At 47.7% G+C, this 14,000-nt stretch overlaps 1 protein-coding gene, 1 non-coding gene and 1 pseudogene across 2 annotated transcripts in view; all 3 read right to left on the bottom strand.

Annotated features, from left to right (window-relative positions):
* Positions 1-10,775, bottom strand: part of LOC135106724 (uncharacterized) — a 66,521-nt gene extending 55,746 nt beyond the window's left edge. The window contains exon 1 of the mRNA XM_064015981.1: positions 10,429-10,775. Within this exon, the coding sequence (XP_063872051.1) occupies positions 10,429-10,446 (18 nt within the window). The 5' untranslated portion in view covers positions 10,447-10,775. The remainder of the gene's footprint in view (positions 1-10,428) is intronic.
* Positions 123-203, bottom strand: Trnal-cag (transfer RNA leucine (anticodon CAG)). Its single transcript has one exon. It is a non-coding gene; the product is annotated as a tRNA-Leu (tRNA).
* Positions 225-342, bottom strand: LOC135107153 (5S ribosomal RNA; annotated as a pseudogene).
* Positions 10,776-14,000: the final 3,225 nt, after the last annotated feature.

Raw genomic sequence — 14,000 nt, 5'->3', positions numbered from 1 at the left:
CGTCAGTCCAGTTGGATGCTTTTCCATTTATTACTACTCATTGTTTACGGTTGTCTCGCCACTTTTCTACCCATCTTAGCACGCCGCCTTGACACAAGGCGATTTCAGATTTAAAAAGGTATTGTCAGGAGTGGGATTCGAACCTACGCCCGGACCGGACTGCGACCTGAACGCAGCGCCTTGGACCGCTCGGCCATCCTGACTACGGGAGATAAATGTTGGAATGCCAACAACATCTGGTGTTCCCAGGCGGTCACCCATCCAAGTACTAACTGGACCCAACGTTCCTTAACTTCGCTGATCGGACGAGAAGCGTGTATACAACGTGGTGTGGTCGTTAAAAAAGAAGGAACAGTCTGGAGATCCTGGCTGCTCAGATTTGTAGGCTTTGAAAATAATCGTGGTGAGAGAACAAAGCGTTCCTGAACACAGTCCTATTGAGTCACGCTATAAGTCTTGTGTCACTGGCTCGTATTGTAAACATTTCCACTTCTGATCTCCACAACACTCGAGGCAGTAGTGGTGCAGACTAGTGGCGCTGGGCGCGTCGCAGAGCTTGCAGCTGGAAAAGTGAGGAATGTCCCCAGCCGCAGACACTTGCCACACTGGTCGGTATCCAAGTGGAAGTCGAGCAGTCACAATGTTATGCCTACGAACCATCAGACCATGTCGGCGATACTTTGGTGGGGAGAGTCGAAAGTGATCCTAGTGCTGGATAGATACACTGTGAGGCCTCTCAGTCTCCGTGCGGTGGTGTGTGGAGTGAAGAGCTGCTGCGTGTATAATCCTTTGGTAGTAGCGGGGGGAGGGTGTGGCGCCGTCGGGCAGAGGGAGCCGACATGCGTCCTTTGTTAGGAGATCCACCTGGTCGTTGGCTGCATTGCCAACGTGGGAGGGAATCCATGCGAAGTGAACGTTGAGGGAACTGTCCCGAGCTGAAACTAACTGATGCAAGATTTGTTGAACTTGGCAGCGATGAGTGGGTTGTGGAGCAGAGAGGGCTTGAAGGGCTGACTGAGAGTCACACAAGATCACGCCATGCAGTTGGCGTTCACAGAGGAAAGTAACGGCCAGCAGGAGTCCCCGTAACTCGCAGTAGGTGGAGCTGGACGAGTTAGGCAGCCTGCGGCCAACCCAGCCTCCCTCCGGTGGCTCTACGTCAGGCGAGTACATAGCGCACCCTGCACCGCCATCTGGCTGCACGGAACCGTCCACGTAGAGACGGTGCGCGGCAGGGACAGAGGAGCACACTGCACTAATGTGCTCCAGTGCCAGTTGTTTCTGCAGTGGTGGTGGGTCCGCCTTGGAAGTGGGTGTAAAGGGGACTTGTGGCGTGGGAATCCTCCAGGGAGGTGGACCATGATAGACCTCAACCACGGGAACACGCAGGTCAAGGCGCTGCAGGGTGGAGCACACTGTGTTGACGAGGGTGCGGATGCCGGGACGAAGTGGAGGGCGGGGCGCAGCGGGGTCAAGTGGTGCTCTCAGGACGTGAGAATAGCGCGGAGTAAGATGGGGAAAGTGGAGGCACTTAACACTGAAGGAGGAGACATTGGCGTTTATTCTCTCTTTAACCGGTGGAAGATCAAGCTCGGTGAGCATATTTACTACCCTGGTGGAGGTGGGACACCCAAGGATGTACCGTATCACGGTATTCTGGAATTTTTGTAAAGGTTCTAGGGAAGTCTTGGAGAGCTGACCGAGGGTTGGGGAGAGATAGTCTATGACCGATCGTATAAAGGTAAGGTAAATGGTTCTTGCCAAGGGGATGGAGATTCCGGAAGCATTATTAGTTAGCCACTTGATGGGGATAAAACGTTGTTCTAGTCGGTGCAGGAGGTCCTGTATGATGGGATGGATGCGCTGCCGAGCGGGTATGGCAGGAGTGACGCGCGCCGGCGCTCCCAGGTACAGGTACTGTGTGCAGGGCGGGATGATACGGTGTCCTGCAGTGAGCACAGAAAGTACTCTGAGGCCCCGTGGATGAAATATTCGACTCTTGTCAGGGGAAAGGATGAGGCCACAAGCAGACGCCGATTCATGGAAAGCCTGGAGGAAGCGCTGAAGGTCAGGAGCAGAGTTGGAATGCACACAGATGTCATCAGCGTAACAGAGGACAGACAGTAGTACCGGGAATGTCGGGAAGAAGTGTCAGCAAGCGGTGCATCAGGATATTGAAAAGGAAGGGGCTTAACACCCTGCCCTGTGGAGTACCAAGCTCGAGTTCCTTGTACGTACTACTTGCTCCTTTGAAGAGCACACGCGAGTTCCTGTTACGTAGACAGCCACGTATCCATCGCAGGTGGTTTCCCCGCACTCCAAACTCAACCAGCTGGTCGAGAATAACCTCCCTGTTAGCAATGTCGAAAGCACTCTCGAGATCAAGAAAGGCTACTACACTGGTGGGGGATAGGCGGGCGTACAGCTCCATCAGGCAGTGATGCGTGCTCCTCTGTGGCAGGAAACCATACAGACAGGGAGATAACTTATCTTGTACACGAAACATGAGGCGGGTGAGGAGTACACGCTCTAACACTTTGCAGAAGCAGGAGGTGAGCACGTCATCATCTTCATCCGCTCGAAGGAGTGCAGCCATTAGACGCAGGGTACGAACGTTCCTGTGGGTGGAGAGAGCATCTTGAATGTGAGCGGGAAGATTGCGTGCCTGTGCCTGCTCAGACCAGGTATCTATTAAATCTTGTGCATACTGAGCTGGGCTGTGGTGGAGAGCACTCGGGGATTTCCTCTTATGACTTTGTTTATCATATGCCACATGGAGCAGGCGTTTGTCTGATGGTTGATGCCATCGGTGTATTTTCTCCAGGATTCTGTGTGCACACATTGTTGAAGGGCAACGAGGTCATCTCTGGATGCCTGGTACTGTAGAGGACGACCAGGTGTTGGTTGCCCCTGAAAGGCAAGGCCTTCATCCACAGCCTTCTTTTCTGCCTGGAGAATACGTTGATCCAGGGTCCAGGCAGAAGCCTCACGATTTCTCTTAACATGTGGACGCGTCACGTAACGGGTGTAAACGTCATGTGTTGAGCCAACTAGGGAAGAGTATAGGTTTTCAGGTGACAAAATCATATGTCGGTAGAAGACTGGAAATGTAGGAGATGTAATTGGGGCAGTACTTCAGAGGAATGGTGATGCGAAGGCGAGTATGAGGAAGAGAAGATCCACTTGGCAGGGAATACTGAAGCCCAAGAGCGATGTGGTCCGAGAAGAGAGTGCGGATAGAAAAACACGACGTGCGACGCTACCAAGCCGGAGGTGATGATGTGGTCGAGCGTACCACCTCGGGTGAGTGTGGCGCCCCCAGTAGGCCAGTGAGTGAGGCGGTGGCGGCGGATGTACTCAAGCAGAGGCAGTCCACTACGATTTGGGGTGGAGGAGACATCACCTAAGGCGGGGTGCCGGGCATTGAAGTCACCCATGTAAATCATGCCGCAAGGCGCAGCTGCGGGGAGAGCAGGGAGACTGATCCTTTCTGGAGCAGAGTAGACATTGCAGAGCCGCAGCTTCCCATCACCCACCGTGATCTCAAAAAGCTGGAACGTCATGTCGTCATCTGTAGAGCAGCGCAGGCGCAGGAGGAGTGAATGTAGCTCACAAGGCCATTCCTGACGTGATGAACATACGAGACGAAGCCAGGGAGAGGCGGAGCATCTTCAGGAACATGACAGCCTACAAAAGCTTCTTGAATGAGTATGGCGTGTGGGTGGTGGCGATCTATGTATGTTCTGAGAGAAGTCAGCTTTGGGTAGGTCTTGATTCCACAGACATTCCAAGAGATGATGTGAAGCTGCATTCTGTTATTGAAGGCTGCCTTTGAGTGAACGGAGGATCGGTGGGGACGTCAAAGTAGCGCTGTTGCGAGGCGCAACGGCGGGCGTCGTGGTGGGTCCTCAGGGAACCGCACACTGAGTTTCTTAAAGCTGGCGGCGATGTTGTCCAGCCTCTCTGAGAAAGTAGTGAGGGTCGCGACGAGGGCTTGGTTGGACTCGACAAGTGTGTCGAGTGTGCGGCCAGCGGCGGTCCTAATGCTAGCCGTACCCGCCTCAATGGCAGCAAAACGGGCATCAATAGCTTCGAAACGAGCTTCAGTGGCCGTGCATCGCGCTGTCAACTGTGCGACAGTTTCACGAAGAGCGGTAACTTGTGGCGACTCAGGCGTGGTAGTGGCTGAAGAATGGGAGGTGGCGCCGGCCCGCGGCCGTGGTGGTGGTGGTGCTTGACGGGAGGTGTGAAGGATGGGAGGTGGCGCCAGCCCGCGGCCGTGGTGGTGGTGGTGGTGGTGGTGGTGGTGCTTGACGGGAGGTGTGAAGAGCGGGAGGCAGCGTGTTGACAACTGAGACGGCAGCGAGGGTGCGTCTCGCACATCCATGCCACACGTTAACTCCTGGTTCGTGACAGCGGGGACATTTCCACGCTGATGTGTCTGCAGTGGGCGGTGAAGGCTGGTTTGACGTAGAAGCACCATTAGCGGTGGTGGGCTGAGGAGCTAAAGGAGTGCGGTGTGGACAGGTGCGGGAGTCGTGAGTGCCTGCACACCAGCCACACTTGTCAGAGGGGGCGGAACAATACCGGGATATATGGCCAGTTCCCCAGCATTTGTAGCACCAAGGTTGCTCATCCTTCATCTTCCTAAGCAAGCAGGATGGAAGGCAAGGAAGGAAGCTAAAGGTGAATTCCGACGGTGGTGGGTCGGGGAGGCTCCAGGTGATAACAATACGGTTGATGGGCGTGCCGTATTGGCGGAAACGACGAGCAGTGTATACGCCTGGCAGTTCCTCCTGAGACCGAGACGGGTCTACATGGACAGGGAAGCGAGTGACGAAGTCGGGAATTTCCGTGGCCTCTCGATTGAGTCTTGAACCTCAAGCTTCAACGACAAAAATGCTCCTTTTACGGCGCTATCAATAGTGTCAACACGCCTTCGTGAAATATAGACAAAGCGCGAGGAACAGCTGACATTTTTACCTCTGCCAACTCTGTCAAGGTGGAACGCCTTGACGTCAGAAAGCCAGCGAAGCTTCGTATCCACACTCGGGCTGCCACAGAAGATGAGCTTCACATAGTCAGCCCTTGGAGCAAATGCAGGGGGGACAAGCCCAGCACGGGATGAATTGTGAGGATCATGGCTGGAAGGGGGAGAGAGAGGAGCCGTGGGATGTGGAGGCTCGATGTGCCGTGATGACTTGGGAGCGGGAGATAACGAGTCGCTCGTGTTCGAGGTCTGATCCATGGGCCGCTTGGTGGAAGTGGAGGGCTGGGTGGCAGAGGGGGAAACATCAACTTGAGGCTGCCAGGGGGTGGAGCCAGAACACTGCTTATTTAAATCCACTGGGGGCCAGTGTTGGTCTGTGATGTCTTCATCGTCACTGAGAGCAAGATCGGCTTCAACGGCGGATATGGAGGCAGGGCCAGAGTACTCCATATTTTGTCACTCTGTCAAGGCTGGAGAACAGCAGCTGGCAAAAGCCCCAAAACCTCCTCAAAACGGAAGAGCTCTCTCAAGGGCTTGTTTACGTCCAGGGCGCCATTTTCCGACCCTTCATGACGTTAGTAGTAGTCCACGTTCAGTAGATAAGTTCACTACAACTTAACACTCACACAATAGCTTGTCCGTATAGCGGTAGTAGTAGTCCACGTTTAGTAGTTAAGTTCACTGTGAGAGCGTTCAAAATCACGTCCGTTTGGAACGATGACTGGGCAGACTCGAGACAGAGACAGACAGAGACAGAGAGACAGAGACAGAGACAGAGACAGAGAGAGAGAGAGAGAGAGAGAGAGAGAGAGAGAGAGAGAGAGAGAGAGAGAGAGAGAGAGAGAGAGACTCAACTACCAAAAACTATAAACTTGCATGGACTATTAGATTGTTAGACTTTAGGTAAACCTTTCCATTGCTTTCCGTGCACTTTTCATCTTACCACATTCGACGTATTTCTTAAACTCCACTGAGGTTTCGTGTCCACTGTTGACAGCTGCCAATACACAGAGGTTGCATACATTGTTTCAGAGAAAATGGACAGGAAGCATCATGAGGATATGAACATGGTTATAAAATCTAATACTTGTTTCGCAGTAAAACACGCAAGGATACAGTAATATATTAACGACGTAGGATACTAATGCCAATAACTGCTTGTATTTCATTTGTTTACAAGCAGGTTTCACAAAAATTAAGAAGTTATTTCTCTTGACATCAGTAGTTACATTAATTCGCTTCTTCGGGAATCAACTTCCATTATTAATGACGTTGCCCCGCTCATTAATACTGAACATAGGCTTTGCTTCAAACAACTTTTAAACCCAGTTAAGAATTTCACTACTAAGGTCAATAAGCACTTCTTGAAATAATCATTCAGTGCGTTTCTTCCCAGACCGCAATAACTTCAGGCAATGTGATATTTACCCACTTGTAATGATGATAACACTTTCACTGCCTAAAAATCTCTACTCATTATCGAGTTTGTTCGCGTTTTGATGCCAGGTCATCTTGTTCTTTTTCGTCTACTTAGGAACAGTTCAGTAATAGTAATAGTCTTTCGCTTAGTTAAAGACTATTTCGGAGGAGGAGGAGGAGGACACTGAACCACGATTCCCAGAACACTGAATGATATGAATATGTATTGCGTAAATAAATGAGCTAATCTGCTATCAATCTCTATTCCTGAGTCGTTTAAAAACATTTGCTGATGGACGTGCTAACTGCACTAACTCCCCACACACTCGTATGCAAGCTTGTGGGGTATCAGTGGCCTCTCCCTCCCAATATTCAAAGTGCATCCTTGTACAGTAAAGTGCAAAATTGTACACATTTGAGAATCATATGCATTATTTCACTTTAGGAAAAAGGTTGCCTGAGACACGCACACATACACACTAAGGAATAACTCACTGTCTCCACACCATGACTGTCCTGCAACACTCCCTTACTGGTAGCTGACCCACAACACCGGTCTGAGAACACCGAGGCATGTTCTGTTACTTACTGTCCTGCAACACTTCCCTACCGGTAGCTGAGCCAGAACACCGGTCTGAGAGCACCGTGGCATGTTCTGTTCCTTACTGTCCTGCAACACTCCCCCACTGGTAGCTTAGCCACAAAACCGGTCTGAGAACACCGAGGGATGTTTTGTTCCTTACTGTCTTGCAGCACTCCCTTACTGGCAGCTGAGCCACAACACCGGTCTGAGAACACCGAGACATGTTCTCTTCCTTACTTTTTTGTGACAGACAGATGGAAACCCGTGATGACATATTATTTAACAGCCCCCACTTACTTCACTTATCTACCTGCTTAGCTAAGAACAAGTTAATTTACCCAAAGTGATGAATCAGTGATCTAAAACTCAAATACCAGTTAATACGTGAACTAACGACCTGTTTTACATTAAGATTTCCACAATGAACAAGAAAGTAATGGTTGTTAGTCGCCATATATCTTTTTAAATGAATTGTAGAGTGTGAAATAATTTTAAGCGAATGTAAACTACTAAAACCAACAATAAACCAACATCAGACAAACAATTAACAGGTGCAAGTGTTCCATGACTGTCCTGCCACATCCAGCAGGACGCCAAGTGATCCGTAAAACAAGTCTGCGGAGCACCGAAGCGTATCTACTCCCTTAATTTTGGTAGTGTACGGATGAAACCCATTCCAGACTAGCGGTTCCCACTCTTTGCTACAAGTTACTTACTTCATTTCCTATTTACTTATCAACCTACCCTACTTACTACCTATCCACCTACCTAATTATAGCCTGTTTATTCTACTGCCCAGCTACCAAGCCCATTAACTTCCCTATATACCTACTTACATACAACTGTCCTGCTTACCTACCTACCTGTCTGCAATTTCGTCTACATAAGAGGTACTTCCCTCTCCTAGAAGCACCGAGGCACTATCGCACAACGGGAGTCATCCAGCACTGATCAATAACTGAGGGATAAACGAAAAATAAAGTTGGGAAGGACTGAAATATGTAGCAAGGGTGAGGCTGGGTCGTGGGCTGCGTGACGACTTGTCAACCCGAGATTCCAGGAAAAGACATGAGGTACACCAAGAACGTAATGGAGATGAGTACGGGAGTGAAAGTGTAGTAATGCAGGTCAGGAGCAAGGAACGCACTCTATGTAAATCCCAGGCGAATCTAGACCTGTCTCTCCTTTGATGTCACGCAGGAAAGCAAACATGAATGAATTTTACTGGCGAGAAGGTGCGTCAATTTTACGATCCTGTGTGTGGGCGGTGTGCAGATCAGCAAGGTAAGGAGGCAGAGACGGGAAGAACGTGAACCACAAGTTTATATACGCCGCAGCAAATCAGGTTACAAATACAAAAATCAAAACAAATACAACAAAAGAGAAATGGTGAAGAAAAAAAAAGAAAAAAACTATTTGTCGTTAAAAAGAACTATAGATACCATTAACCAGAAAGTAATCCAGGAATATTTAGGTGATGTGCAAAGATGAAAGAATCCAAAGAAAAACCATGATTAGTAAGAGCACCATTAATAATATACGGTATCAAATAACTAATGCAGAATATAAAAAAAAGTCGAAATCTTCTCTGGAAACAGCGTTCGATAGCGCGGCTCACATACAGCTTATTGCAAACTCCGTGACTGGTTTCATTCAAGCCCGACAACTTAATAAAGGTGTGATGGGAGTATTCAAATTAATGGCTGTTAACTGAACTACGTGGCTAACACTTACCATTGCATTTACGCTACTGAAACTGTTCTCTCTCTCTCTCTTGTTCAGTCACACACACACACACACACACATATGGTGACATTCCTAAGGGCCTTCCCTACACCACTCTCCGCCGGAAACCAGGACGTCAGGAAGCATCTCAGAGGCGCACAACCAAAAGCTTTGTCTCGTCCCTGAAGACTGACTGGTAAAGTTGCTGTGGGAGTCCTAGCAGTGGCTTCTGTGAGTGAGCGAGTGTGTGTGTGCGTGTGTCATGGTATTCTATCATGTTTTGCGTGTTTCTCTGACAGCACAAGGATAAAGGTCAAGGGCTACAAGTAAATATCACAAAAATGCCATCGCTGTACGCTGTGCCTCCTCTACACACACACACACACACACGTGCTGCCTTGCCTTGACGAGGGTTGCTACTTCGATAGAGAGGAGTCGCATCAAACAAGCCTCGTCATTTTTTGATCCCTGCGAGGGCCTGTTTAGTGCTGATCGATCGAAGGCTCCTGAGATCCAAACGAATCCAAAGGGTTCAAAACTAACAATGCAGTACATACACTTTTCCCTGTACGCGACCATGTACCACTACTTTGATTAGACTCCAGCTAACAACTACCATCTCTATTGGTAGTACACAGTAGTGGCCTTTCGCTAGTCATTTAAAGTCTTCCATTAAAACTCACTCTCATGACCACGGTTTTTCCTTTTGGGTAGGCTCCCTTAAAATACCCCATTGGACAGCGTATTATGGCCGGCCTGTCCGTATTGTGGCAGTACATGGATTCTTTAGCCCTGAGCAACGACCGACAAAAGCTGCAAGACGCCAATAGGGAGACAACAAGGATGCGGGGAGGGCTGTGTGTGGCAACGAAGCCTCGGTACACGAGAGGCTATTCTGTGAAGCAAAAAATCGGCTATCAATATAAAGACAAAAACTGAAAATATATACCCACTGATCAGACTTGCACATTTTCATGTTTCAATGAAGTGTATACAATATAATTTCTCTTATTGTGAAAATACACAAACTAAGCAAAAAAAAAAAAAATGTGCACTAATTTCCTAAGGGTGTCGCCTGCAGGTAAGAAGAGTGTAAGTCCAGGAATCTGTTTCATTATGACCACGAAGGGAAGCCGAAACTTACGAAGACGAGAAACACACACACACACACACACACACACACGTTATATTCTACGACTTAGACACACAACCAAGGAAGCTGAAGCATCTAGCCAAAAAACGTAGATGATTTAGAGCATTCAAAAACCACCCAGGCGTCAGTTCGATTTTAAAATGAGGCCTCACGTCCACCACTTCATTACACCGACTATTCATCCACAGCCAACAAAAGTTACTGATCTCAGGTTGAAAGGTGGTCACGAGGTTAACCAGAAATATTGCAGTGAAGATGAAACTTAAAACTCGATTAAATCCGGTAAAATCCTCTTATTCATCACGCGTGAGAGAGAGAGAGAGAGAGAGAGAGAGAGAGAGAGAGAGAGAGAGAGAGAGAGGCAGCTATAAGTTAATTAAGGCAGACGGGAAGGAGATTGTTCATCATCATTAACCTAACGCTGCATTCATCTAGGTTCACAATGGTGTGTATGTATCTTCCTCTCATTTAAAAAATTTGCACTCACTTTGAATAACAATCACGGGGAAAAGTATACGTAAAAGAGAAAATAATTAAAACTTCCTAAAATTCACTTACCATTATAACAACCACCATCACCACCACGATTCCTAGATGCTGCAACCGCAAATACCATCATCACCACCACCACAGTCCCGCACATTCACCATCGCTATCACCATCACCACCACCGGTGTAGACAACACCGCCACGTCCACACAGAATGCCAGGCCAGCACACAGAGAGGCACAAACACGAGGGTCACAATGAGCTCGTTCGTTTGCCTCTGAAACACAAAACCGTCGTTCATCACATGGAAGAACGAGGCAATGAAAGAGCAAACTGGTGTATCTCTCTCAGTATAAACAAAAAATTATCTTTTCTTATGCCTCATTAATGATGCAGGCCAACAAACATGCAAACAAACACGCGGCACAGTCCCAGTGGTCACCTGCATGGCCGACAAGGGTTCATCGAGTCTGTGTTCACTGCCTCTGGTTCTGGACGAGTTTCAAAGCACTTCGTGAAGCCTGAGGGATTAATTTATTTGTTTGTTAGTGATTCAGCCTTTCCGTTTGTTACTATCGGTGAAAATACCTGAGTTTATTTTGGGTTTGTTCTTCTGAAATTAAACTGACTTATTTTCACTTACACACACACACACACAAAAAAAATAAATAAATAAATAAATAAATAAAAAAATCACATACACATAATGACAGTTCACTATCCCGCATCAATTCTATGACCACTGTAGATATCATGTACTTTTTACTTCCTATTTACTTTCTATTAATGTACATAATAAAAAAAAAGGTTTATTTTTAACACTCACTCTGCCTTTGTCTAATACCACGACGGCCGTTTTCTGCACTTACTCCGTCAATAGCACTTTTATTTTTCACCGAGTCCTTCATTGCCTGTTATCATAAAATCTATTTTCGTTTCTCTTTGATGTAACAGTGCTTCATCACATCCACTACCCGGCTTCACTTTCCTGACGGGAGCTATTCTGGTTCAATGAAGAGCTTCGAGCGGAATTTCTCAGGAGATTGCTACGTTCCTGTCTTCCCTGTTCGAAAATGACCCTACATTATTCTACAGTTCAGCTTGTGGTGTAGGTAGTAGTAGTTATACAGGACATACTTCGTTGTGTGTGTGTGTGTGTGTGTTTGTGTGTGTGTGTTTAAAGCTCCAGTATTTTTCCGGTAAGAGTGACGGCATGGACGCGTGCATCAGCCTCCCCACAATGGCCATGAAATGTAACACACTAAACTAATCAAGGATGGGAAACTGTATCGCGGTGGTTGTGTTTCTCTCACCGGCCGAGGTTATACGCCCCGAGCACCAGACAACTTCACTATGAGGAGGCACTACGGAGTTTTAGTTTTAAGCTTCTGTACGTTTTCTATCTTTCTGAATGACTGACTGGCCTCCTGACTTTTGATTCGTTTCCACATTCTGTACGTTTAATACGTCTTTCTGACTGACTGACCGCCTTTCTTTGTTCGTTCTCACTTCGTTCTCACTCTATGTATGTCTTATTAATCTTTCTAACTGATAGACTGACTTTCTTAGTTCCTTCTCACTTTCTTTATCTTTTATCTATCTTTCTGCCTGACTGACTCTCTCTCTCTCTCTCTCTCTCTCTCTCTCTCTCTACCCTCACACACATATATACAAAACAACTGCCTAGTCAACAGCACCATTCACACCACACGTGCAGATGCATCTCTTTATACCACCGTATGGGGAAGGGGGGTGGAGGCGGGGGGATAGCATTAGAAGACTTAATATTTTCCACGCCTTCTTCTACGGTCCACTCGTCTCACAGTACGAGAGATTTTAGCCCTGACGTAAGCTGCTAAGGATCGAGGAGGGAGGGAAAGAGTGGAGGGGAGCGGCGTGAGGGTGCCGGATGGAGGAGAAGTGGAGAGGGGAATAAGAGGCAAGTGCGAGAAGTGGCAAGAAAGGTGTGTCAAGTAAACAAGAGGGACAGAGGCAGGCACTGGGGAACAACGCTGGGCTGACGAAGGCGGCGGCGTGGTCTGAGAGAGAGAGAGAGAGAGAGAGAGAGAGAGAGAGAGAGAGAGATGTAGAATCTGGAAGAAAAGTACAATACAATCGGCTTGAACGACTTACGTGGTCAAATCCTTGGTGTGTGTGTGTGTGTGTGTGTGTGTGTGGCCAAGTAATGTCTTAACACTTTCTTCCAACAGCTTTGCAAATTTGTATCGAAAAGAAGACACTGAACAGTACAACGTAAACACACACACACACACACACACACACACACACCATCATAATTTTTCTACTACTACTACTACCACTACTACTAATTCTAATAATAGTGATACCACCACCACCACCATCACAACATACATACATGATCATTATCACCTGGTACACTCACCCTTCAAGATACACTTTACCTTTGACATTACACTAACAACCTTACAACCTCGCGCCAAGATCAACACTGGGCTCCAAGACTTCACCACCTTCAGAGCAGCACATCACCAAGTTAGCGGGAACGTAATACGGCCACCAGCATTACCATCACCAGTTTTAAGAGCGCAGCGCCTTATGTGAACCACCTCGCTTCCCCGTGATCAAGTTGCAGCCCTGAAGCATCAAGTAGTGTAGGTTGCTTTGCGTCACCTTTAATGGCTATTTCACCTCAAGTAGCCGCATATCACCTGAAGAAGCCAAGTCAGTAGTGCCATCAGCCTGTTGCCACTACTTTATTCCCATCCGGAGTCTGAATTTAATAAGTCTTCCTTTCCAGTACCTACTTTTCATCCTTCAATGGCTATTTCACCACAAGTAGCCGCTCCAATGTCGTTCTTGATGTATATCCCACTTGAAAATGACACGTCAGTATTGGTATCACCTTGTGCTAGCCGCCTTAGGATTCTCCGTCGTCTGAATTTAACAAGTCCTCCTTCCGAATACCTCCCAGAGTCACCCTTTCGTGTTCAGGTTAGCACACCTACTCCTACCGTCTGCTCCTCACCCATCACAACACAGCGTGATACGGGATATACAAGAGGGCCTGAAGTATCCTCCGTATGCTCCTCTGCATCACCCACACCCACATCCAGCGCCCCTTCACCCACGGCGCCTCGCCGCCTTGTCTCTCCATAGCCTGCGACTCACTGAGTGTTTGGTGACGCGCTGCTGACACATTATCTTGACGTCTCCCTGTCACACCTTAAGTCAGCGCTGCCTCCCCTTCCCTGCCACCACCACCACCACCACCACCTCCTCCCTCGTCTCTACTGACGCTGTAAACCTCGTAAACAAGTCGTAAAACACATGTAAACAAGCAAGCTTGTCATGCTAGTTGTGTCAACTTCTAATTAGTCTTTTTTAATTTACATTCATTAACTTTATTCTGTTGTTCGTGACTAATTATAAGCTTCCAACTCTCGTTACATTGTTGATTGCTGCTGCTGCTGCTGCTGCTGCTGCTGCTGCTGCTGCTGCTTTTATCATTTTGTTCTTTTTCTTCTTATTATTTCTTTCTTTTTCTTTTCTTCTTCATTTCTTCTTCTTCTTCATTCCTTCTTCTTCTTCTTCTTCTTCTTCTTCTTCTTCTTCTTCTTCTTCTTCTTCTTCATTTCTTCTTCTTCATGTTCTTGTTCTTG

The sequence above is a fragment of the Scylla paramamosain genome, chromosome 14 (genome assembly GCF_035594125.1).
Source record: "Scylla paramamosain isolate STU-SP2022 chromosome 14, ASM3559412v1, whole genome shotgun sequence".
In the NCBI taxonomy this organism is placed as follows: domain Eukaryota; kingdom Metazoa; phylum Arthropoda; class Malacostraca; order Decapoda; family Portunidae; genus Scylla; species Scylla paramamosain.
This window is presented reverse-complemented; position numbering and strand designations above follow the sequence as displayed.